This window comes from Rhinolophus sinicus, linkage group LG05 (genome assembly GCF_036562045.2).
Source record: "Rhinolophus sinicus isolate RSC01 linkage group LG05, ASM3656204v1, whole genome shotgun sequence".
Lineage (NCBI taxonomy): Eukaryota > Metazoa > Chordata > Mammalia > Chiroptera > Rhinolophidae > Rhinolophus > Rhinolophus sinicus.
The window spans coordinates 85,897,496-85,923,413 of record NC_133755.1 but is presented as its reverse complement, the minus strand read 5'-3'; the positions used below and the strand labels follow the sequence as shown (position 1 = coordinate 85,923,413).

The 25,918-nt window shown below is 39.9% G+C and overlaps 1 protein-coding gene and 1 long non-coding RNA gene across 4 annotated transcripts in view; one reads left to right on the top strand and one right to left on the bottom strand.

Annotated features, from left to right (window-relative positions):
• The window catches only part of KIF6 (kinesin family member 6), a 408,069-nt gene that overhangs the window by 72,337 nt on the left and 309,814 nt on the right, over window positions 1–25,918 (bottom strand). For both annotated transcript variants that reach the window (XM_074332873.1, XM_074332874.1), the window contains one exon: window positions 25,653–25,708. In XM_074332873.1, the coding sequence (XP_074188974.1) occupies window positions 25,653–25,708 (56 nt within the window). The remainder of the gene's footprint in view (window positions 1–25,652; window positions 25,709–25,918) is intronic.
• Window positions 1–25,918, top strand: part of LOC141571641 (uncharacterized) — a 72,743-nt gene that overhangs the window by 431 nt on the left and 46,394 nt on the right. For both annotated transcript variants that reach the window (XR_012496571.1, XR_012496570.1), the window contains one exon: window positions 23,976–24,107. This is a non-coding gene — a long non-coding RNA (uncharacterized LOC141571641). The remainder of the gene's footprint in view (window positions 1–23,975; window positions 24,108–25,918) is intronic.

The following is a 25,918-nucleotide window of genomic DNA, read 5'->3' as shown; positions in this document are numbered from 1 at the left end:
TACCACAGAATTACAGAAATATGTTTTCCATGGATTATGTGTCAGCAGACTAATGTCAGTGATCCTTTGCGGGTTGTTATTTTAACAATGAGGGGGTGTTTAGTGGAATTGGTGGTTTTTACCTGGATCTTAGGAAATCACCAACTATGCTGATATAATGAATGAATGACAAGAGAGCTGAGAGCTTGCACACCCAGCAAGAAAAGAACTGATTATCTGGATGCCAAACTAGCATCCTGAATGTCTAATGGTGTGACATTATCAATGTGACAGTGACTTCTGGACAGTTGTTAAAGGGGCCAGAGGCCCTCCTACAGTTTCTCAACTCAGTTCTCAGATCCTGCCTGAATAATCCAGCCCCCCTTTCCTTTGTCTTCTCTTCACCATCTGAGTGATGGTGACCCCCTGACTTTCTTAGTGTGGTTTCTCCCAGAAGCAGACCCTAGCACAAGTAGTTCCTTTGAGAAGTGATCCTTGGACAAACTAATAAGAAAGTGGGGAAGTGAGACAGAGGGAAGTCAGCCAGGAAAGGGGCCACAGCTCCCACTGTGGGAGACTGGAACTCAAACCCACTGGGGACCTCCAGGGGACAGTGTAGGACACATACCTCCACGCTGGCCCTCCTAGGGGTAAGGGGTGGTGTATAAATATACCAACTTCCAAAGGTCATTGGTTGAGGCATCCTGCGGTGCATGTGTGTGTGTAAAATTCCTTAGCACTAGCCTGCCCGAGGCCCATCTCTTGGATGGCCAGAGAAGGCTCTCAGGAAGAGTGAAAGGTTCTAGCAGATGGCATCATCTAGCGAGCACACACGGGACACAGAGGGGATATGAATGGAACTCTGACGGCATCTGCTCTATCCTTTATTTCTTGTTCTTCATTCTCCTTGTCTTAAAAACATGACTACCTCCTCAGTTACTATAGTCTCTTACAAACACAGCTAATTCTCTGGCAACAAAGCCAACAAAGAGCAAGGCAGAGGAAATGAAATAGTCTAGCCAGTCCACTGCTTGATTTCTTATAGGCCTGGCTGGTATTTTGGGGGCCAGGTTAATTCCTGGTCTAGCAGATGGGAATGCCTAGAGCAGCTCCTAGTTTTCTACTGACCATATTTTAATAGAAACCAGACTACCCAGACCTTGGCTCACATTCTACATGCTGGGGTGAGCTACTCTTGCTTGCTGCCTCAGTTTCCCTTTTTGGGGTGACACCTTGGACATGAAGCTCTGATGTCAGAAGCTCCTTAACTCTTTTTCGTGGCCATCATTTTTCACTTGGTGCAATGGAAAGGTGACGCTGTGCTGCTATGACGGCAAATGCCACTTCTACCAACCCTGGCAGAGTGGATACCCTCTGGGGCACGAGGGACTCAGCTGTTTCAGGGACTTACCCTCCAACAATGCAAACAGTGCATCCTCCTCAGCCTGGGTCCCTCAGCCTGTTTCACTCACTCTGTGCTGTGCCCGGCAGAACCTTGCAGCCATTTAGAGAGTCAGGGAGAGGCATCCCTGGCTGGGGGCAGCTTGATGAAATACTGCTGCAATGTGGAGAGAGACTAAAAAATAAGCAAATTATCTGAAGTGGGACACAGATCAGGAAATATCCTGAGGCACGTTTAAGGAACCCATAGATTTTACTGGGTTGATCATAGAAGGGGAAGTTGTATTACAGGTGATTATCTCTGATAAAATGGTCCCAAATCTTCCACAGGACACTTACTTGTGGTGACTTATTACTTCACCGAAAAGGCCTGGCTGAGAAGCTGTCCCTGTCTCATTGATTAGAGTAACTGCAGGTCCCAACCCCACAAATCTCCTTTGTCTTACTTCTCCACCAGCTTGTAAGTATTCTGAGACTGGGCCTCTCTCCTAGGGATTTGTGTGTCCCCCACAGGACCTTGAATGTAATAAATGCACAATAATTGCCAAATGACCACATCACAAGACCTAGATAGTGTTTCCGCCCGGAATCCTGATTATAAGAGCCCTCAATTTCTTACTCTCTCACTGCTGATGGCCCGCCCAAACGGAGGAAAAACTGTAGGAGGTAAAGGCTCCTACTGCCTTCAGCCTGAAATACTCCACCAGATCTGTATCCTTAACCCACACCCAATTGCCTGAGGCACCTTCTCTAGATAAATTAAAAAAAAAAAAAAATTGTGTCCTCTACGTAAGATTCATTTGAAGACTATAGCTGAGGTAGTTATTTAACATTCCTTCCTGTCTTTCTTTGGTGAACTCACACTTTTATTTTTCATTTTTACTTCTTAACATTCAGTAAAATTGATTTGGTTGTGCGTCTGTGTGCGTGCACATACGCGGGCAGTTCTATGAGATTTAACACATAGTACATAGATTTGTGTAACCACCGTCACAATCAGGGTTCCCAAAAGTTCTATTTCCCCCAAAACTCCCTCATCCTGCCCTGTTGGACTCACACCCTCCTCCACCCCTGCTCACCATCACTACAGCTTCGTCTTTTTTCAGAATGTTATATTAAAGGAATCAGGTTGTACAAAGCTTTATGAGACGGGCTTTTCTCACTCAGTACAAGCCTCTGAAGTGTTGTATGTTGATGTATGTACCAGCAGCTTGTGTTTTTATTGCTGAGTAGTATTCTGTTGGATTATAGTTTATCCACTCACTCAGTGAAGGACATTTGGGTTATTTTCAGTTTTTGGCGATGATGAGTACTGCAATAAACATTTGTGTACACGTTTTTGTGAGAACATAAGTTTTCATTTCTCTAGACTAAGTAGCTGGGTTATGTGACATGCCCATGTTTAACTTTCTGAGAAACTGCCATATTGTTTTCCAAAGTATCTGCACCATTTTGCTTCCTCACTAGCAATATATGAGTTCCAGTTGTTCCATAACCTTCTCAGCCCTTGGTATTGTCAGTTAAAAAGCTTTTTAAATCTTAATCTATTTTACTATTTCCAATTTATTATTTTAATTTACATTTCTCTAGTGGTTACTGATGTTGAACATCTTTGCGGGTACTCATTTGCTATCCGTATATCCTCTTTGGTGAAGTGTCTTATCAGCAGACACTTGAGCACCCCTCTCCCATCTTTTGTACTCACTAACCTGTTCCAGTGACTTACATGTTTATCTTTTTGCCAATATCAATACTCTCTTGATTATAGCAGCTTATAGTAAGTCTTAAAACTGGGTGGTGGGAGTCTCCAGTGTTATTCTTTTATAAAATCATTCTTGTTATTCTAATTTCATTGCTTTTCCATATAAATTTTAGAATCACCTTCTCAATAGTGACAAAAAATTCTGCTGGGATTTTAATTAGAATTGTATTAAATATCATGATCAGTTTAAGGAGAATTAACATCTTTCCTATATGGAATCTTCTAATCATTCAACACAGTATGTCACTGTTTATTCATGTCTTTTTTGATTTCTTTCATTAGAGCTTGGTTGTTTTCAGCATAGAAGTCTTCCACATATTTTACTAGTTTTATACTTCAGTATTTCTTTCTATATTTTTAATGACTGTACATATTAATACTTAATATATAAAAATTTGTTATAACTGTATAATACATTTTAAAGTATAAAATAATATTTTGTTTTGGTTGTCAATTGTTCATTACACATATAGATGTATGTTTAATTTTTATGTGTAGACTCTGTATCCTGCAAACTTGCTCAACTCTTTTATTGTTTCTAAGAGATCTTTTGTAGATTTTTGGGTTTAAGATAAATATGTCACAAGTGACTAGGGACAGTTTTATTTTTTCCTTTTAAAATCTATGCCTTTTATATATTTTTCTTGCTTAATTGCACTGGCTAGAACTTTCAGTATCGTGTTAAATAGGAGTGGTGAAAAGTGACAGCCTTGTCTTGTTGCTGATCTTCGAGTAAAAGCATTAAGTCTTTCACCACTAAGTATAATGTTAGCTATGAGTTGTTAAGATGCCCTTCATCAAGTTGAAGAGGTTCCCTTATATTTCTAGTTTGGGAGAGGTTTTTTTTTGTTTTGTTTTGTTTTTATTGTGAATGAATGTTACATTTTATCAGATATTTTTCTTTATCAAATGATATAATCATGTTTTTTTTCTTCCTTAGTCTGTTAATGTGGTGGATTATATTGACTGATTTTTGAATACTGAGCTAGAACTATTTTCCTGAGATAAATCTCACTTAATTGTGGTACATTATTGTTTTTATATATTGCCAGATTTAATATGCTAGTATTTTAGAGTGTATGTTTGTGGGATATATTAGTCTATAGTTTTCTTATAATGTCTATCTTGTTTGGTATCAGGGTAATACTGGCTTCAATAAATGTGTTGGGAAGTGTTTCCTCTTCTATTTTATGAAAAAAATTGTGTGGAATTGATGTTCTTTATTTTTTAAATGTTTCGTAGAATTCTACAGTGAAACAATTTGGGCCTGCAAATTCCTTTTTTGGAAGATTTTAAACAATGAATTCAATTTCTTTAAAAGATATAGAAGCATTTAAATTATCTATTTCTCTTTGAATGGGGTTTGGTAGTTTGTGGCTTTCAATACAATTTGTCCATTTGATCTAGATCGTTAAATATGTAGATTGTTTAAAATAATCCCTTATCCTTTCAATGTCTATAATGATATCCCTCTTTCAGTCTTGTTATTGTTATTTGTATCTTTTCTTTATTACTTTGTCAATCTGGCTAGATGTTTATCAATGTTCATGATCTTTTCAAAGAAACAGTTTTGGTTTTATTGATTTTCATTGATTATTGCTTTTCTCTTTTCAATTTAATTGATTTTTTTGCTATTATCTTTATTGTTTCCTTTCTTCTTCTTGTTTTTAAATGATTTTCTCTTCTTTTTCTAGTTCCTTAAGGTGGAAGCTAAGGTTGTTGAGTTTAGATCTTCCCCCTCCAGCCCAATATAAGTGTTGAATACTATAAATTTCTTTCTAACTACTGGTTCAACTGAAGCCCACAAATTTTGATTTGTTTTACTTTTATCTTCCTTCAGTTAAAAATATTCTAATTTCTCTTGAGACATTCTTTTTGACTTATACCATAGGTTATTTGGAAATGTGTTTCGAAATTTTCCATTGTCTTTCTCTTACTGATTTCCAGTTTAATTCCATTATTATTAGACATACTTTGGATTATTTCAATTCTTTTAAATTGGTTAATATTTGTTTTATGACCAAGAATCTGGTCTGTCTTTTTAAAAAGATTTTTATTAAAATATAGCTAACATACAATATTGTATTAGTTTTAGGTGTACACTATAGTTATTCAACATTTATATACCTAAAGAAGTGATCACCATGATAAGTCCAGCAACCAGCTGACACCGTAGCACAATATCACCATATTATTGAATATATTTCCTATACTGTATGTTACATCCCCAAGACTTATTTGTTTTATACCAGAAAATTTGAACTTCTTATTCCCCTTCACCTTCACCCTCCTTTTTAAAATTTTCAATTACAGTTGACATTCAATATTATTTTATATTAATTTTTAGGTGTACAGCATAGTGGTTAGGCATTTATATAATTTAAGAAGTGATCTCCCTGACTAATCTGGTGCCCACTTTGCACTTTACAGGGTTATTAACATATTATTGACTACATTTCCTATGCTTTACTTTACATCCCTATGACTATTTTTTAACTACCAATTTTTATTTTTAATCCCTTCATCTTTTTCACCCTGCCCCCAACTCCCTTCCCATCTATCACCCCAATAAATCTAATACCTGACACCATACATAGTTATTACAATATTATTGACTATATTCCTTACGCTATACCCTACATCCCCATGACTATGTGTAACAACAAATTTGTATTTCTTAATCCCCTCCCCCTTTTTCACCCACACCCAAACCCCCTGCCATTCGGCAACCTGTATCTGTTCTCTGTATCTGTGAGCTTATTTCTGTTTTGTTTATTTATTTTACTCTTTAGATTCTACATGTAAGTGAAATAATGATATTTGTCTCTCTCTGTTGGACATACTCCACTCAGCACAATACTCTCTAGGTCTATGCATATTGTGTCAGATAGCAAGATTTCACTGTGTTTTCTTTTTTATGGCTGAGTAATAGTCCACCCATTGTATACATGTACGACCTCTTCTTTACCCATTCATCCATTCAGGGACTCCCAGGTTGCCTTCATATCTTGCCTATTGCAAATAATGCTACAATGAATATATGGATGCACACATCCCCTCAAATAAGCATTTTAGGTTTCTTCAGATAAATATCCAGAAGTGGGATTACTAGGTCCTTCTTTGTCTCTTGTTATAGCCTTTGTTTTAAAGTCCATTTTGTCTGGTGTAAGTATTGCTTTTTATTTTCATTAAATATGTTTTCCATCCCTTTACTTTCAGTCTGTGTCTGTCTTTTGATCTGAAGAAGTCTCTTGTAGGCAGCACATATATGGGTTTTCTTATCTATTCAGCCACCCTATGTCTTTTGATTGGAGCATTTAGTTTATTTACACTGAAAGTAATTGTTGATAGATATGTTGCTATTGCCATTTTATGATTCATATTTTTGATCCTTTTTTTTTTTTTTTTTGTCTTAAAGAAGTCCCTCTAAAATTCCTTGTAATGCTGGTTTGGTGGTGATGAACTCCTTTAGCTTTTTCTTGTCTGGGAAGCTCTTCATCTGTCCTTTGATTCTAAATGATAGCTTTGCTGGGTAGAGTAATCTTGGTTATAGGAACTTGTTTTTCATTGCTTTCAATACTTCATGCCAATCCCTTCTGGTCTGCAAAGTTTCTGCTGAGAAATCAGCTGACTGTCTTATAGGAGTTCCTTTATAGGTAACTAACTGCTTTTCTCTTGTTGCTTTTAAGATTCTCTCTTTGTCATTAACCTTTGGCATTTTTATTATGATGTGTCTTGGTGTGGTCCTTTTTGGAATCATCTTGTTTGGTACTCTCTGTGCTTCCAGGGCTTGAGTATCCATTTCCTTCACCAGGTTAGGGAAGTTTTTCATCATTAGATCTTCAAATAGGTTTTCAATTGCTTGCTCTCTCTCTTCTCCTTCTGGTACTCCTTTGATGTCAATGTTGATATGATCGATGTTATCCCACAGACCCCTTAAACTCTCATTTTTTTTGATTCATTTTTCTTTTTGTTGTTCTGATTGGGTGTTTTCTGCTACCTTAGCTTCTACATCACTAGTTGCTTCCTGTGCTTCATCAAATCTACTATTGATTCCCTGTAATGTATTCCTTATTTCAGTTGTTTTATTCTTTATTTCCAATTGGATCTATTTCATGTTTTCTATCTCCATTTTTATGTTTTCTATCTCTTTGTTGAAGTTTTCACTGAGATCACTGAGCATCCTTATAAACAGTGTTTTGAACTCTGTGTCTGGTAGATTGCTTGTCTCCATTTTGTTTAGTTCCTTTTCTGGAGCTTTGTTCTGTTTTTATTTGGGACCTGTTTCTTTGTCTCCCCATTTTGGCCTCCTCTCCGTGTTTGTTTCTATGTATTAGGTAGAGCTCCTGGTCTTTGTAGAATGATTGTTTGTAGTAGGTGTCCTGTGGGGCCCAGTGGTGCAGTATTCAAGCTCTGGTCAGCAGAGCTGGGTACATCAGGTGTGACCCTTGTGTGGGTTGTGTGTGCCCTCCTGTGTAGTTGAGCCTTGGTTGCTGTTTGCACAATAGGAGCGAATTCACCCTCCAACTGATTGGTTGTGAGGACTGGGTCCTCACAGTGAAGGTGTACAGTGGAGGAGCTGTGGTGTAGAGGCTGATACTACAGAGCAGGTTTCGCTTTAGCAGGGCTCTGGTGCCTGCCCTGTCTGCCCTTTGGATGTGTTGTCTTTGGATATGGCCAAGTGATGCTCTGGCTCAGTCTGAAGCTGGCCACTGGGCATGCCTGTCTTGGGGCCACCTGGGAGGGGACCCACTGCAGGCCAAGTTCAGCTACAGCCTCTGTATTGTTCCCTGGCACGAGCCACAAAGCAATCTGCAGATGGCTGCCACCCCTGCCATACTTGGATGTGCCTTGAGAGGCGAAGCCACAAACCAAGGCCAGCTGTGGCTAGTGCCGGGCTTAGGGCTGCTCTGCCAGAGGTATGGGACACACCAAAGCCAGATGTTGCTTGTGTGGGTTTTGTGAATCTTTGAGAAATTTTAGGAAAGTCTGCAGCATGAGCCAAGGCAGGCTGTTTGTATGGAAAAGCCAGTGGAAGTGGCTTGGGTGTGCCCAAAAGATGGGTGGGGCCACGTTTCAGAATCACCAGGGCAGTGCAAATGAAAGGTATTAGCCAGGTTAATGGAGACCAAATATGGTGGCTACCTGCATCTACATGCTGGGAGGGTAAGGGCTCAACAAAGAAACAATGGCTTCCACCAGCTCCTCTGTCCAGGAGAAAGCTGCCCCTCTAGCCATTGCCCTGACAACTCAGTTCCTCTCTGTATGTCCCTGAGGCCTTTCCAGCTGCTGTCCCAGTACCGCATCACAGAGCAAGTTAGTTTGTCAGTGAGTAAGTCCATGGGTGAGCCCTTTAAGAGGAGCATCTGTCACACTCAGCCATAATCTCTGTTGGTTTTCACAACCAGAAGTCATAGAGACTTCTCTTTCTGGCACTGAAACATTGGCTGGGGAGCCGGGGGTGAGGCTGGGACCCCTTGCTCCTCTCGGGGGGGACCTCTGCAGCCAAGCTTTCCCTCCCAATTTTTAATGATCACACGTGAGTGTGGGCTGGCCCTTTCTGCATCTCTGCCCCTCGTACCAGTTGCGAAGTGGCTTCTTCTGTATGTCCTCAGTTGTAGGGCTTCGGTTCAGCTAGACTTCAGGAGATTTTCAGTGATGGTTGTCCTGTAGTTTAGTTGCAATTTTGATGTTGTCATGAGAGGAGGTAAGCACAGTGTTTACCTACTCCACCATCTTCAACAATCATACAATTTAAAAATAATGTAAGAGGAGATTAATGGACTATTAATTCATTCAGATATATACTATTTTGATTGGTCTTCCTTTATTCTTCTCCTCCAGGTTTCCTTCTGATATCATTTACTGTCGATTTGAAGAATTTTCCTTAGCATTTCTTTTAGAGAAGGTCTGCTGGCAGCTGGCAAAAACATTCTTTTAATTTTCTTTCCTCTTAGAATGTCTATTTAATCTTCATTCATGAAGGATATTTTTGCTTGATATAGAATTCTGTGTTGATAGCTCTTTGCTTGCAGCACTCAAAAAATGTTGTTCTACTTCTTTCCTTTTGTCCTCCATGGTTTCTGATGTGATATCCACAGTCATTTGAATAGTTGTTACCCTGGCAACTTTCAAAATTTTTTCTTTGTCTCATGCTTTTAGCAGTTTTATTATGATGCGTCTGGATATGAATTTCTTTGAGTTACCTGGGGTCTTTCATCAATTTGGGAAGTTTTTTTTTTCTTTATTCAAATACTTTTTACTGCACCCACACTTTCTTTCCTTCTGGGACTGTGATGAAACAAATGTTAAACTTTTGTTGTTGTCCCATAAGTACAACAACAAAAGTTGTTGTGGCTTTGTTCATTTAAAAGGAACAGCTTTATCGAGACATAATTTACATATCATAAAAATAATCCCTTTATATTATACATAGCAATGGTGTTTAGTATATTTACATAATTTACATATCATAAAAATAATACCTTTATATTATACGTAGCAATGGTGTTTAGTATATTTACAGGGTTGTAACCCATGACCACAGTATCATTTTAGAACATTTCCTTATCCCCAAAGGAAATGGCATGCCCGCTAACAGCTACTCACTCACCTTCCCTAGCTATCGGTAATCACTAATGTACTTTCTGTCTCCACAGATTTGCCTGTTTTGGATGTGTTATATGATAGAATCATATGTGGTTTTTGTGACTAGCATTATTCACTGAGCATAATGTTTTCTAGGTTAATCCATGCTGTAATGTGTATCAGTGCTTCATTCTTTTTTGAGGCTGAATAAAAATCCATTGTATAGACACACCACATCTTGTTTATATGTTTATCAATTGGTGGACATTTGGTTATTTCTACTTTTTAGTTATTGTAAAGAATACTGCTATAGCCGTTATGGAAGGCAGTGTGGAGGTTCCTCAAAGAATTACGAATAGAATTGCCGTATGACCCAGCAATCCCTCTCCTGGGTATCTACCCAAAAAATCTGAAAACATTTAGAGATAAAGACACGTGTGCTCCAATGTTCATTGCAGCTTTGTTTACGGTGGCCAAGACATGGAAACAACCAAAATGTCCTTCGATAGATGAATGGATAAAGAAGTTGTGGTACATATACACAATGGAATACTATTCGGCAGTAAGAAAAGATGATATAGGAACATTTGTGACAACATGGATGGATTTTGAGAGAGTAATGCTGAGCGAAACAAGTCAGACAGAAAAAGCAGAGAACCATGTGATTTCACTGATATGTGGTATATAAACCAAAAACAACAAAAGAACAAGACAAAGAATACTGCTATAAGCATTTATGTACAAGTTTTTGTGTGAACATATATATGTTTTCAATTCCTTTGGGTATATACCTAGGAGTGGTATTGCTGGGTCATATGCTAACTCTACACTTAACTTTTTGAGGAACTGTAAGACTGTTTTCCAAAGTGACTGCACCATTTTACATTCCTACCAGCTGTGTATGAGTGTTCCAATTCCTCTACATTCTTTCCAACACTTGACTCTTTGATCTAGCTACCATAGTGAATGTGAAGTGGTATCTCATTGTGGTTTTAATTTGCTTTTCTCTGGTGACTGAGGTTGAGTACATTTTAATCTATGATCATTTGTATATAACTTTGGAGAAATGTTTATTCAAATCCATTGCCTTTTTTAAAAAAATTGAGTATAATTGACATATAACATTTTACTAGTTTACTAGTATACAACATAATGATTTCATAATATGATCACCACAATAAGTAGTTTTGTTAATTTTTTTCAGATTGTTCATTGCAAAGAAATACAGTTGATTTTTGCATATGATTTTATACCTTGCAACCATGCTGAACTCTTATTAGTTATAATAGGGTTTTTTTTAATTGAATTCCTTAGAATTTTCTATATACAAGATCAATTCATCTATGAATAGAGATAGTGTTACTTCTTCCTTTCCAATCTGGATAACTTTTATGCCTGATTTTTTTTAATACTAAGAGCAGAACTTACTCTGGGTGGTGAAAATACAATGTGATTTATAGATGAAGTAATACAGAATTGTACACCTGAAATCTATGTAACTTTACTAACAATTGTCACCCCAATAAACTTTAATTAAAAAAAAGAGCAGAACTTTACATGTATTCCTATCACATTTAATTTTGTTTGTTTTAACCCCTAGTTCAGTTCTCTTAATTTGGATAGTCATCCAATGCATTTTATTTGCAATTCATCTTTTTATCCCCAGCAGCTGGCACAGTGTCTGAAGTTTTACATTTAGTATATGTTTGCAAAATTGATTATGGTATGAATCTGCCATTTTGGTAAGCATGTCTTCTCTGTGTCATTCACTGATGTAAATGTTAAACAATAATTGGTGCTTTTAAAATGTCTAGGTTCCAGGATATCAACGGTGGTGGTAGTGGCATCCAGAAACTTCCATTTCACAGTACCCAGAGGCCATACCAAGAATCATTCTTCACCCAGCTCATTAGCTGATTCTGTTTTTACTATTCAATTCCTTATCAAGCCTTAGACATTTGTGCCTACGTGATCCTCCGACCAACTGACCAGCCCAGTTCTGAAACACTGAATCTTTCCATTACTTCTCCTGCCTATAGAGTAATGTACATCTGCCTCACATCAAATTCATACTCCAGAAATTGTAACTCCAGAAATTGTAACTTAGGTGATGCATGGCGATACTTATCATGTGATGTCTTTCTTCACTCTAAATTGTATAACCTTAAGCCATTTTCATTAAATTGAAGAACAAGAAAGGAGAGGCTGTTACTGTTATTAGTCAATAGTGATTCAGAAAGAATGCATTAAGACAGGAAAATAAAATACTAAGTGTAAAAACTAGAAAAAGATTTTTCCTTTGTGATGAATATAATTGCATTTCTAGAAAACTCAAGAAACTATAGCAAGAAAAAGACCACTAAAATTAAAAAGAGAATTTGGTAAGATAATTGGGTACAAAGAAAACATTTTTTAAAAATAGATTTGTTTTCTATCTCAGGAAATGGAAAAATATTCCATTCACAAAAGCAGCAAAAATCATAATATACTTAGGATGAAATCCTACTCTTAGGACTCCATTCTGAGGGGCTGGCAGGCCATTCTGTCCTGCGGTCTATTTTTGTACGGCTTTGGACTGTGAGCTAAGAATGGTTTTTACATTTTTATAGGGTTGTAAAAAAAGGAGAAGATGCAACAAAAGACCATACAAAGACCACAAAGCTTAAAATATTTACTATCTGGTAATTTACAGGAAAGGGAATACACACACACACACACACACACACACACACACGCATGCATGCGAGGTCTGACAATTAAGTTTGCAAACTTGCTGCAACGATGTTGTTAACCTTGCTTTTTATATCAGAGGGATTATTGATTATGAATTTGTACCAACCGGACAGTTAACCAAGTTTACTATTTGGAAGTGCTGAAAAGGCTGCGTGAAAAAGTGAGACGACCTGAACTTTTCACCAACAATTCATGGCTCTTGCATCACGACAATGCACTAGCTCACACAGACAGACAGCTCACTCTCTGTAAGTTTTTAGCCAGTAAACAAATAACTGTATTGGAACACCCTTCTACTCACCTGATCTGGCCCCCAATGACTTCTTTCTTTACCCAAAGAAAAATGAAATATAGAAAGACATTTTGATGACATTCAGGACATCAAGGGTAATACGATGAGAGCTCTGATGGCCGTTCCAGAAAAAGAGTTCCAAAATTGCTTTGAAGGGTGGACTAGGTGCTGGCATCGGTGCATAGTTTCCCCAGGGGAGTACTTCAAAGGTGACCATAGTGATATTCAGCAATGAAGTATGTAGCACTTTTTCTAGGATGAGTTCGCAAACTTAATTGTCACACCTCGTGTGTGTGTGTGTGTGTGTGTGTGTGTGTGTGTGTGTGTGTGTATACATGGGTGTTTATTGCACCATGTTTTACATGGCAGAAAATTGGAAAAAAACAAAATACCTGTCAACTGGGAAAGGATGAAAAACATTGTGATAAGCCATTCTATAGAATATTTTGCAGTCTTTAAAAAAACGAAATATAGCTACACCAGTTGACTTGGAGGAATATATATATACATATATATATAATTCTAAATGTAGCAAAAAGCAGTATGCAGCGAAATATACATAATGTGATAGTTTTTTTCCCCCTCTCTCTTTTTTAAGCAACCCAATTCCCTATATAACTATGTGAATGTTAATATCATTATATCGACATGGAGAAAGAATTTTGATTGTTAGGCTATGGGTAGACCTCAGAGGTTTTTGAGTGGGAGTGAAGAGGACAGAGATCAACTGGAACTCTGGCTTGGGAATATTTATCTTTATAATGCAATCTTCACTACTTATTACTCAGAATTCTAATTTAAAGGTGGCCAACTACCTATTGGCAGACTACTGCCAAATCTGCTGTTTCCCTCACGACCAAACACGTCTGTTCAATGGATTTCTCTTGTTTGGAGTCAGTATCCTTGAATTCTTTAGCATTTGAGCAGCTTTGTGGCTTTGGCAGCAGTTTGAGTCGACCCTGACTCTGAACTCCTTCCTTTGCAACCCATCCTCTTCCTCCAGTGACAACAGCAGAAACTTATTGCCACTATTGTGTTGCTAAGACTGCCTAGGGAGTCACTGCCACACCCTAGTTAGTGGCTGTTAGGTCACAGGCTTCTCCAACTCTGCTCTGCCCCAGGGGTATGGTATCTGGCCTCCCAGGTGTTGGACTCCTTTTTGCATGTGACCTCATCTCTATTCTGGGAGTTAATAAAGGTTTTGTTTATCTCACTGGGGGTGAGGTGAAGCTAATCCCTTTATGACTTCTCTCCATGACATACATACATACATACATATATATATATATATATATATATATATATATATATATATATATATTACAAGATGGTGTATTTACTTCTGCAGGAATACATTGTTTCATAACCTTCAAACATCAGCCTGGGCTTGCTTTAGATTATTGGTGCAGGCAATTAATAAACTGCATGTCTTTGATGTTCCTTGTCTATTAAGTTTACTTGGTACATTACGCATTTCTGTAGTCACTCCTTAATTATTTGTTTTAGTGAGATCTGTGCAGTGTGACCAAGATTACCTTGGAAATCTTCCTTGGGGCAGTGTTATGGTAAGACAGCCTTCCTAACTCTCAATTAACAATTTCAAAAAAAAGGAAGAGCAGACAAACCAATCTTATCCATGGCAATTTTTAAAAATTAGAGAGAAGCAACTGTCCTAGGGCTCTTCCAAAAATCTTAAGAGAAAATTAAAACAAGTGACACACTGGAAGATAACATCTGCTACTTATTTCATAGACAAAGGCCAATATCCAGAGGACACAGGGAGCTTCTACAAATCAAAAAGAGAATTCAACCAGCCAATGGGCGAAGGGAGTGAGACACTCAATTCCACCAGCTGTCAGGGAAATGCAAATTAGGACAATAATAAAATACCATGTTTTTGCTCCCTGACTGGCAAAACCTAAAATGACTGATATTGTTATGTACAAGCAAGGATGTAGGAGAATGGGTACTGTCACACACCAATGGGAATACAAACTAATGAAACATTTTGGAAGGCACCGGGGAAATACTCATGAAAATTAAAAATATACAACCACTGTTGTTCTCCCCAGTTCCACTTCTAGAAATCTATCTCAAATGAACACTCATATTTGTGTACAAAAATGCTTGCATTGTTTGTGATACAGAAAAATTGCAGGAAAAAATGAAATGTCTGTTACAAAGGAGTAATTAAATAGATCCTGGTTTATTCATACTTAAAAATTGCCCCATCAAAAATGGTGAGCGATAGACCCGTAACTCCCTGTTAAATGAGAAAAGCAAAATGCAAAGTAACATGTACGTTATGGTCCCATTTACGCAACAAAACAAGGTGTTCTTGTACATGTCTGATGCTTATCATCTATCTCTATCTATCTATCATCTATCTATCTATCTATCTATCTATCTATCTATGTATCTATGTAATCATCTATATATTATCTATCTATCTATCTATCTATCTATCTATCTATCTATATCTCTGTCATCTATCTATCTCATCTACGTATTATCTACCATCTATCATCTATCTATCTATCTATCTATCTATCTATCTATCTATCATCTATCTATCTACAAATGCACAGAAGGGGATGGAAGGACAATTTGGATGCACCAAATTGTTGAAAGTGGTTACTCCCTTCTGGTGGGTACTAGGGGAGAGGAAATAAAGAGGGGCTCTTACATTTTGATATGTATATTAATGTAGCATTTGAACATTCTATAGCAAAACGCACCCATGAATTGCTTGAGTAATTAAAAAGAGACAAAAACTAACCCTCCAATGAATCCCTAACTTTCTAAACTGCAGATCAGGGGTGAGACCCTAGGAAGGCAGGCTTGCCCTTCCTTGACTGACTTAGCCCTTCTCCACCTCCCACCACGCTCTTCGTCTCCTTCCTTTATTATCTCCCTGGGAGTAAAGATGCAGGAAAGACCTCACTGGCTCTTCTCCTTTTGATGCTGAACTTGAACTCAGAGAGACCTGTGACTTTCCTGGGCACCTCTACAACAGGGGCCTAATGCCTCCTTCTGAGTTGGGCTGTGAATGTTCCTGCCATCTAAGGGCTTTGACCTTGGAGCGCGATAGAAACTGGGTTCCAGGTGTGGGTCTACTCTGTACCAACTGTATATTCTTGGGCATGCTTATTAACTTCCCTAGGCCTCAGTGTCTTCACCTATAAGAAGAGGATAACAGTGCCTCTATCAAAATTAGCTATTATTATCGTTATGGTGAGGACTCGACCTCTTGGACATTTGCTGGCCCAAAGTCTGTGCTTAGACACATCATGGCCGCCTGTGAGCTTCTGTTCGCTCCCGGTCCTTTCAGGCAACCCCAGCTCTGTCCAAACATTGATACCAGACTTTGGCATCTCGGTAGCATTCTTCCCAGCTGCCCTGCCCCTGGCTACCCTTTCAGCTTTGCTCGGGAAGCTGCCCAGGGTCCTGCTGTTATTATTTTCCCCACACAAACTGCCTAGGCTGGGCCTTTGTTCACCAGATGCCTGATTAGTGATGCAGCTTGCCTGTGCTCGGGAGCATCTCCGCCTCCTCATTGCCGTCTGGTAGCAGATCCATACCTGCCAGAAGGGGAGCACAGGGTCCCTGCGGGTGGACAAATGTTTCTACATGCTGTTTCATCCCCTTCTCTGAAGGTCTGTGCATGCACTAGCACATGTGGCCATGGACTTGCGCGTGTACATTTTTAGGCTCGCTGAAGTAAGTTGTGGTCCAGGCTGTGTGTTAGAGAGCGGGGTTGGTCCACGGGGGTCATGTGATTACATGAAGCCAACACCAAACCGAGGCCATCTCCATCCTGGGCAGAATGGCCACTGGGGGGGGAGGGGTCGTTCCACCCTTGTATGTTTTGTTTTTGAAGGCTATCGGCGGTTTTCAGCCAGGGACGCGTCAGTATTTTCACGGTGATTGACAGGAGACACAGCAAACCCTCTGCTGTTTTCTGCTCTTCCTGGTCCAGCATCACTGACAAAGACCACCCCTCCCCCCACTTCTACCTCAGAGACACATAATCATTCCCCCTTTTCATCAGTACAAGATGATGAAATACACTTTTTCTCCTTAGAAGTGAAACAACCTGGTATGAACTATCTTCCCTTGGAAAATGAGTCAGGCAGCCCCGCTCATGCGGCTGTATTTAAAGCCAGTCTCCTCCCCTTTGGAGAAAGCCCACAGCCTGGAGGGACCTCCCACTTACAGACAGACACCTGCCTCTCCCCATCCACGAGCTTCCCGGTTTACATAAAACTTGGCACTTCCTGCAGGGTTATTCTGATGTCTAGAGAATAGTGTCTCTGGCAAGTCATTGTTGAAATACTTGCATGAAAACGATCCTGTCACGGCCGTACATTACTGTTACGATGAGATTAGAATGCATCAGCTGCCTTCTGAAAATCTGAAATGACTCTCCTATGAGGGGAAGAAATTTTATTTTAAGGCGTTTCATTAAACGAAATAGGTGTTGGGAAAATTGGTTCTTTGAAAAAGAGTCAACTTAGAGCCTCAGCTTATGCCATATTCTGCAATAAATCCTAAATAAGTTGAGTGTGAAAAATTGAACAATAAAAAGACTATAAGAAAATTTAGGAAAGCGTTAAATAGATACCAGGCAATGAACAACCCATCATTATTACTGCTACAATAAGACGTATAAAAGCAATGGAGGGAGTCATAAAAGAAAATATCAATGGATTTGATGATATTCAAATAATAAAATAAAATCCTGCACATTACAATGCACGTTATAAAGACTAGTCACTATTACTGTTGGTAAAACAAAGGGGCAATGTCCAGGTGCTTCCTTGATAAACCTGGAAATAAAGAAATTGATGGCGCCTTATGAAACCTTCACACGGCAATCCATGAGATAAAACCCACAGGATACAAGACATCACTTGTTGTGGCTGCCCTATCCGTCCTCCTTATGAAAGAGACATCTCCCATCACAGTCTTTGCTGCCTAGGTGGCCACTTTCTGTAACACACGACCTCTCTTCCTTCCTGGACATAGCTGTCTGGACCAGAAGTAGGTTTATGACTCAAAGACAGCACATTCTTAAAGGTTTAGCAAAGATAAATTGGGCCAGTCAAATTCTCTTTCTCACAACACCGAGCTAAGAAATAAGCAAATAACTAGCTAGTCAACCTTGGGGACAGAATGTTAAAGGACATGCTCAGGTTACAGCTGAGGTCAGAGCAGGGCCAGTAGGTTGCAACAACAGACATGTACAGAGGTAGCTAGAAGCCCCAGGGAAGGCACGGGGAAGGTGCTGGGATCTGGAGACTCCCTGGTCCTGGTGGTGCCCAAGGTGCCGGCTCTGGCTCCCATGCCAGCTTGGAGGGGGTCTCAGATCTTATCATTATATCCTGATGAGATTCTTGTCATCACCACAGATGTATCCTAAGCCTGGGTTAGCTCACTGGGTTTCTATTTCTAAAAATCAAAAGAGCCAAACTCAAAGTTATTGTTTCTGTGACGCCAAACACTATCAGTGTGACTTGGGATTCAACCGTGAGAGGTAGGAGTCAGATGTAACTATAGTTTAGTAAGTAGAAGCCCCATATAAGTGACTTTTTATCCTTTCTGGAGGAAGGGGTATTGTGCATGGAAGGGGGCTGGTCTGTGCTGCAGGGGTGTTTGCTCCTGCGGGCAACGGACGTCTGGCGAGGCTTTACCATCACCATGAGAACCTAACTCTCAAAATGCTTTACTTCACTTTGTGTTGATTCCATTTATGCTTGGGGATGTCTACCTACCAGCCTTCCAATAACTAATCTATTTTGTTTGCTGAGAGGAGGGCCCTGGATGGGAGGCAGTTTAAGAGTTCCTGTCTATAAAAGAACGTCCTCCTGGTGTATTAAAAAATTGCTTCTCTCTGGTTTATAGTGAGCTGATTGGCATGAGTCAGTCTTCCCGAATCCACGCAGCCAAAGCCAGATCCAGGATCCTGATTCATTTCACCTGGTTAAGACCACCCTGTTGGGACTCTTGGGAGGCAGCCATCCATTATTTTTGGTTGATGTTCTGACCAAATCATTGTTTCCTGCTTTTATACATGCCAATTATTCATGTTACCTGTTGTCAGTTAATATAATCTACAGCCCTCCAGCTTGCTTGAATCATTTTGTTTGTTTGTTTGAGCTCCAAGATGACAGCCACACATTCAATCAATTCCTTGAAGACATCAGTCCTACTGGTTATGGGCTGCCATTTGGATAACTATACGTCTGTGAATTTCAACATTCCGAGTTGTTACAAAAGGGACCTTAAGAAATCAGCTTTGCTCTTTTTATCTCTAGATGCCCTGAGTCATCTCAGAAAGATGCCTATCTATCCTGCTTTTAAAAGTTCCTGGAATCTCTATCCATTTAATTACCTTTTTTAGGGATCAAAGTGTGTTTTTTTTTTCACACGACCAAGTGTATTTTCAATAGAACTGAAAATTATTTCTCCATTTTTGAGTCTCTTTAAAGATGAATTACAAGACATTGGTCCCTCTGTATGCTATCAAGGAATACGAGGAAACAGTCGGTTCTCTTACAACTACGTTTCTTTAACAGGAAGCAGCTCATATGCAAGCGATGGAGACGATGTCAGTCTCACACAGCAGTCTCATTTGTTCATGTGGGATTTTTTTCCTAGTACATTGGAGTTTTGCACAATTGAGAAAAAAATTTGCTAAATACAAAGCAAGAGAGCAGAGCTGAGCTCCGCAGGCTATGGGGAAGCATAGGAATGTACACCGGGCCCTTCTTCCCACATTCCTTGCCTTGGTCCCGTGTGGCCAGTGCTCTTAGAAGAGAATCTTTCTTATTGGGTGGCTCTTCCCAGCTTTCGTGTGTTGTCTGTGTCTCCATGACACTGCGCCTCAAGCATTCCTTGCGCCCTCTTCTCTCCCGATAGCCTCCATTTGGAAGACAAAAATTCTGGTGTTTCGTATAGTGTTTCTTTATGTGTTAGGAATTTCACGTCTTTTTATATCACGATTTTTTATTGGAATTGGAATTGGTTTGTTAGAGTGCTAGTTATAAAGTTGCATGGTCTTCCCAATCTTAATTTTCCTACAATCCCTGTTAGTTTTTAGCATGTAATTTTGCATTTATTCCATTAGAGCAGAAGAGCCTGTACTTAAAACCAGTTTTTAAGTTCCCCATTCACAGCTTTCTTTTTTCTGAGGATAAATTAGTCTGTTTTTTTTTCCTCTTAAGAACTATCTACTACTCCTTTATAGATTTCTCATTTCAGATCACAGATAGATTTCTAAAAGGTCTGCAGTGAACATGGTTGTTTTCTGCTCAGCATTTCTTCCTTTGGAGAAAGATACCTCTTCGATTCTTTGAAAATCTTGTTCAGTGGTGCAGGTGGGCTAAGCATCCCCCCCAGGAGTGGGCCTATGCCCAGCCAAGCAGATGTTTCATTCCCCTGGATGTAGGGATTGTGTCAGAGATGTGCACATGACCTAAGCCAGCCCAATCATTCCTCCCTCCGGGCACTTTTGCCGACACTGTTGGGAAAGATCCCTTTTACTGGGATTATGAATTCTATAGGTCATGTAAACTTGCAGCTATCAGGGGCACTGTGCCACCAAAGGGGGAGAGGCTATCAGAGAACCTCATCAAGTAGAATTGAGAGATGGAAGGAGAAAAAGGGGAGGCAGAGAGGGGTGGGGCACGGGGAGTGGGAGGAGAAGGAGGAGAATTTGAAGCCAACTGTACTCCTTGGATTTCCTAGTTATATGAGACAATAAATTTCCTTTTATGCTTACAGCCAAACATCCTGACCAATACAAATTGAGCACAAATGAACTGAATCATTCTGACAAGTATAATTTTTAAAAAAATCAAAGGAACTACTCTAATGCTCAACCAGAGCTTGTTATTAAAATAAACATGTGTTGAATCACTTAATAAAGTAAAAATCTACTTTGTAACTTTTTTTCATCATCGCTTTACATGCTTTTCTCTGAACCATCTCTTTTGTAGAGAGTCACTGTAGACGTTACCAAGGAAATACATGCAACGTAGGCTTGGAAATGCTGGGCAGAGCGAAAGGGTGATGTCTTGACTTTTGCATTTCTTAGTTTCGAGAATACAGTATTTTTTCACTTTATGGTAACACATTTTTATTTTGTGGTCCTGATGACTTCTATGCCTGCCCTTCATTAGGCTTTCCCTAGGCCTTTTCTGTGCTGGCTTTGGTATTTAAGCGTAAGTACTTCTTTACACCTATTCATACTAAACCTCATCTAAGTTTTAAGTTCTGAATTCTCTTATGTTTTCTGAAGCATCAGTGGACCCACTAAGTTGGGGTTGTATACAGTCTGAAAATAACAACCCTTCTGTTTTCCAAACCACTGAAAATGATGGTTGACATCCACGTGGCACACAGAATCCCACCAGGGCTGCTGCCAGCCCATAGTGCACCTTCCTGCCAACTAGAAAAAGATGCCCCTTCCTAAGGACAGGTGCAATGTGGAGTGGAGAGCAAGGGCGGGCTGGGTGTCAGACCCCACTCGCCGCTACGACTGACCCCATTGTGCAAAGATGACCTGTCATTAATCACGTTACGAAGACCCCTTTAATCTTCTTGGGCCATGTGTGCATGAGCTGGGGTCCTGTTTGAGCCTGTTGTTGCGCATGTCATATACGATGAAGGCCAAATAGTCAGGAAAACTGAGGAACAGCTTAGTAAAAATTTAAATGCAGAAGAAAATGTCAGAGTCAAATAAACCTGAATTTATGGCGATAGTATGCTGTGTTTGAAAGTTCTGGAGTTGGACAGAAATGGATTTTAATTGCAGCTTGGGCACATATTATGTCACCTCACTGAAACTCCATTTTTTAATCTGCAAAAATAATGGTATTATCATTATTTTATAGAATCTAGACTACATCAGCTGTAAGACTCATCCTCATTACAGAGGTTTTTAAAATATGAATAAATAGCCAAGTGGGATGGGCAAATGCATCCTGATTTGCGGTGTTAAGACTGTAAAAATTGTGTAGCTTAGAATATATGCCATATGGTGATACCCCATATAGGGAACAGTCCTTCTCTGTGAGGATTAAACGAGATCACATATGTCAAGCTCTTGGCAATACTCAGTACATGGTGAGGTTGTTGTTGATGTGGTTGTTATTTGGAGCTGGTGACAAACAGTAACAAAAGAATATACTTGATTCAGGTCTTCGTAATCTAGCAAAATGACCTGGATGTCATCTTTCCCTTACTCCATGATGAGATACTAGAAGCCAACATGTGCAGATAGGTCTAGAAGTAAATCTCAGAGGAAGATTAAAGGACAGAAAAGGCACAAAACTGAAAAACAGTCCTATTTATTCTGCTGATGGAGACCCAGATCTGATTTTCTCCAATCCCAAATGTATGAGAGAAAGTTTTAATAAACGTTATTGCTCAGGTGGTGGGTTGGGGTCCTTTTTTGAATTTGGAATAGGAGAATAAAAACTTTCAGAATGTTTTGTTAGCTTTTCTAGTGTTTGTCACTTTTTCTTCACCTCTCACTAACAGTTACTTCTGTGACATTTCCTGTGATTTTTGAATTGATCATGGATTTGCTCACTAGTGAAAACCCTTCTGTGCAGCATCTTGTGATGTTAGTTTTCATTTAGGCCTGGAGGGGTCTATGGAGGATGAAGAGGGGCCAAGAGGTGTCAGTCAAACCCTCTCTCCTGCCTCCAAAGCAGCTGGTTCCTGGACTGGTCGAGGAGCGGGCCTTATGCCAAGGAACAGTCATTCATTGTCCTTTGCTGCCAACGATAATGCTGCCAGGGGTAGCACACTGATGTAGAAAAACTAAGGCCAGAATTCTAATAAGTGAAAAATGGCCTGCTCTGTGCCACTGCCGCCAAAGCAGTCTATTTCTTTTCCCATAGTTTGGGCTCTATGGCTTTTTTAGAAATGTGATGGAATCAGGGTTACATGAACATATTCAAAACACAGCCCATATGATGAAAAGCATCCTGAACACTCTTACGTATGGGACAGGCACATACAATGAAAATGCCTCTCCTATGGAAACAGAGATTCTATATATATATATTTTTTGGAGATTCTAAATTGGTTATTTCTTCCATTTCTGATCTCAACTTGTTTAAACATCAGGACTGAGAGAAATGATGTACAGAAAAGGACAAAAAAGGATTTTGTGGCAAGAGTTTATGTACCTAATTTGGGTTGTCTTATTATAAGAAAAGAAAATAATGTGGAAGTTTTAGATTTACTGACTATACCATGTAAAAATTGATAGTATGTGGTCACTACTGAATTGAGTCTTCTAGGGATTTTTGAGAATGAAACTCAAATGGCCGCTCTAGATGATAATGTCAGAGGAAAACTCAATGATCTGAGAAGACAGTGGCAACCTAAACGTTACACCTGTGGGCTCGCTGATGTGCAGTTCACACATACAGCTTTCATTTCCTGTCTGCAGGCCAGATCCACGTACACCCCACAGCTTTTCGTTTCTGCCTCGGGCTCCAGAGGCAGGAGCGACGCGGGGTCTCATCCCAGGAGTACAATGGTCCATCTGTGCCACGCTCCCACCTCCGGACTCTGAGATTCACTAAAGGACTCACTGGGGACTGAAAATTACACTTGATTTAATTTCTTCCTAGGAAGAAATTAAAGCTTTATGATTCAGTAATGTCATAAATTCAGTTTCCTTCAAGGTTGCTTGGGAATTTTAAATATGTGTACAAGTTCCACCTTCTGACTCCTTAGTCTTCACCTTGTGTCTGACATGCAGCGATGGTGGGCTAGTCCCTGTGCTCAAGCACCATGAGGGGAGTGTTCAGTGATGGCGCTGAGTCTCGGAGGTCCACTCACCTGGGTCCCCTTGGATCAAGAGCACATTTGAAAGACAAGTAGCTAGAAGGTGGGTCTTAGGGCAGCCTCCAACTTGCCTGAGCTCAAGAATGTGACAGACTGGGCCCATCGACATACGTCATTGCACCAAAATGATGGACAATTTAGAATTCTTTGTGACCACAACCCGATGTACTCAGAGTGAAAAGCGAAGCATATTAGCACAGGCCGTTGGTGCCCTCCATCAGTCATCTAGTTCATTAATGTTGGAAGAGTTTTATTTTGGTTTAGACAGTTAGATATTTTTCAAGAGCAAAACCTTCTATTACTTTTTGTGGAGAAGCAACTTATAAAAGGTCTTTCCCTCTTTTCTCCCAGGAATGAAAACAGACCATTGGGTCCTTTGAGTCAGATGAAGTTGAGAAGTTGGCTGCAGCTCCCCTGAAGACTGTGTCCTCTTCCCTCCCTCCCTCTCTCCTTCCCTCCTGCCGTCCCAGGCCACCCAGCCAGGTAGGCCAGTACAGCTCCGCCCTGGGACTGGGCTGCTTCTCAGCAGGGTGTCTGCTTTCCTACCTGAAGCCCTGGCGTGTTGATGGGGTATAGGTCTAGTAGAATCAATTTCCTTAATGCTCTTGGTCACTGATCCCTTTGAGCAGGTAAACTATGAATATTATCTCCAGAAAAATGCACACACTCCTAACCCCCAATTCTTTTCATGAAGTTTCAGGGGGGCTTGGGGATCCAGGCCAAGAAAGGAGTTTTACATAGGGTTTTATGAGAAACCAATTATATTGAAAGAGTTATCAAAAACTGAAAACACTTTGTGATAGAGAAATACCTGTGTGCTTTTATATAAACGTATTAAACAATCAGATGTAATGGTGAGTATCATAACTGCTGTAGTTTTGAAGTACTGATAAGCATAAAAGACATTTTAGGATGTCTGCCAATTGTGCTGTGACATGAAAATGTCTGTCATTTCCACTGGTCACAGGTGCTGCTCGTTCTGCTGCCCACATTCATCACGGAAGGTAATGTTAAATGGTAGGTAGAGGTTAGTGAGAGCAAAGGTGCCGTCTCCCCGATCCACAATTCTGGACTTTTGGTTAAGAATCTCTAAGCCTCTCGTGGTTCTCAGCCTGGTGCTGGGAATGGCCCAGGGCCTGGCTGCCTCAGCCCTTTCCATTCAGGCCAATGAAGAGAACACAGAGAGCCTGTTTCCTCAACAGAAACGACCTGAGGTTATCATGATTTTCAATATTTTGTAGAAAAAGCCAAAAGGGAGTGGCTTTTGCTCTGTCCTCATTTATGAAGCGAGGAAGGTGGGGTCAGAGGGACTTATGGAGTCACCTGTGAACAGGTAGGTAACTTCTGCCTTCCCTGTTGCAGTGGCAAAGGTACACAGATGCCCTCTGCAAAGCTGCCCCAGGCTGGGAGCTCAATCTCCATGTGTCTTCTGGCTTGGAAAGAAAGATGCATTTTCCTCTCACTTAAACAAAGATACGAGGCACGCTTTTGTTGCGTTTGCCTCTTGCTAACTTAACCTCACCCTTCCCGGGATGCTCACCTATGTGGAAGAGCCCTGCTCAGCAGCCTGTGCCCTGGGAAGAAGGCACAGTAGCTCTAAAAAGCCACTCCTCCCACTGGCTTACTGAACAGCACTGAAAAATGTGCCCCAAATGCTAAGTATAAGATTTGGGAAGTGTAAAAGTGTTTCATAGCACTTGAAAATATGAAATGTCACTGTAATCGTGTGGTTATGACTAGCTGAGCTATTGCTGAAAAATACCAGGGAAAAGCAAAACTTTCTCATTGTGATGCTAGAGCTCAGGCCTGCATGAGGATGAAAAGGTCAAGTTCTAGAGAAAAGAAATTGCTTTTCCTGATGGATGAGGGTAGGGATGACACACTTCCAAGGAAAGGTACTCTCAAAGCAGCGCCCTTGGCAGGGCTCTCCAGAAACTAGGCTCCATGGCTATTTGGAGGCACATCGTGACCTGATTTTCACCAGGAAAATGGTCTGTGAAATAGGCTTACAGAATATCATCTGCTTACCAATTTTACTTCTTGCTTCATTTATATTTTCTCCCAGGGCCTTTGCTTCAGAAAATCTGAAAGAAAAAAACAAGAGAGTTTAACTTTTTCTCTTCATCCTAAATTATGTTTTAAAAATAACAGATTTCTGAGAGGTCTCTAAAAATAGAAAACTTTATTAGAAGACACAAAAAAATCTAAATAAATGAAATATATTAGGCGTAAAGACAGAGATAAATTTTGTATTAATTATTGGTATTGTGAATTTTTACTCCTCTACCCAGCAT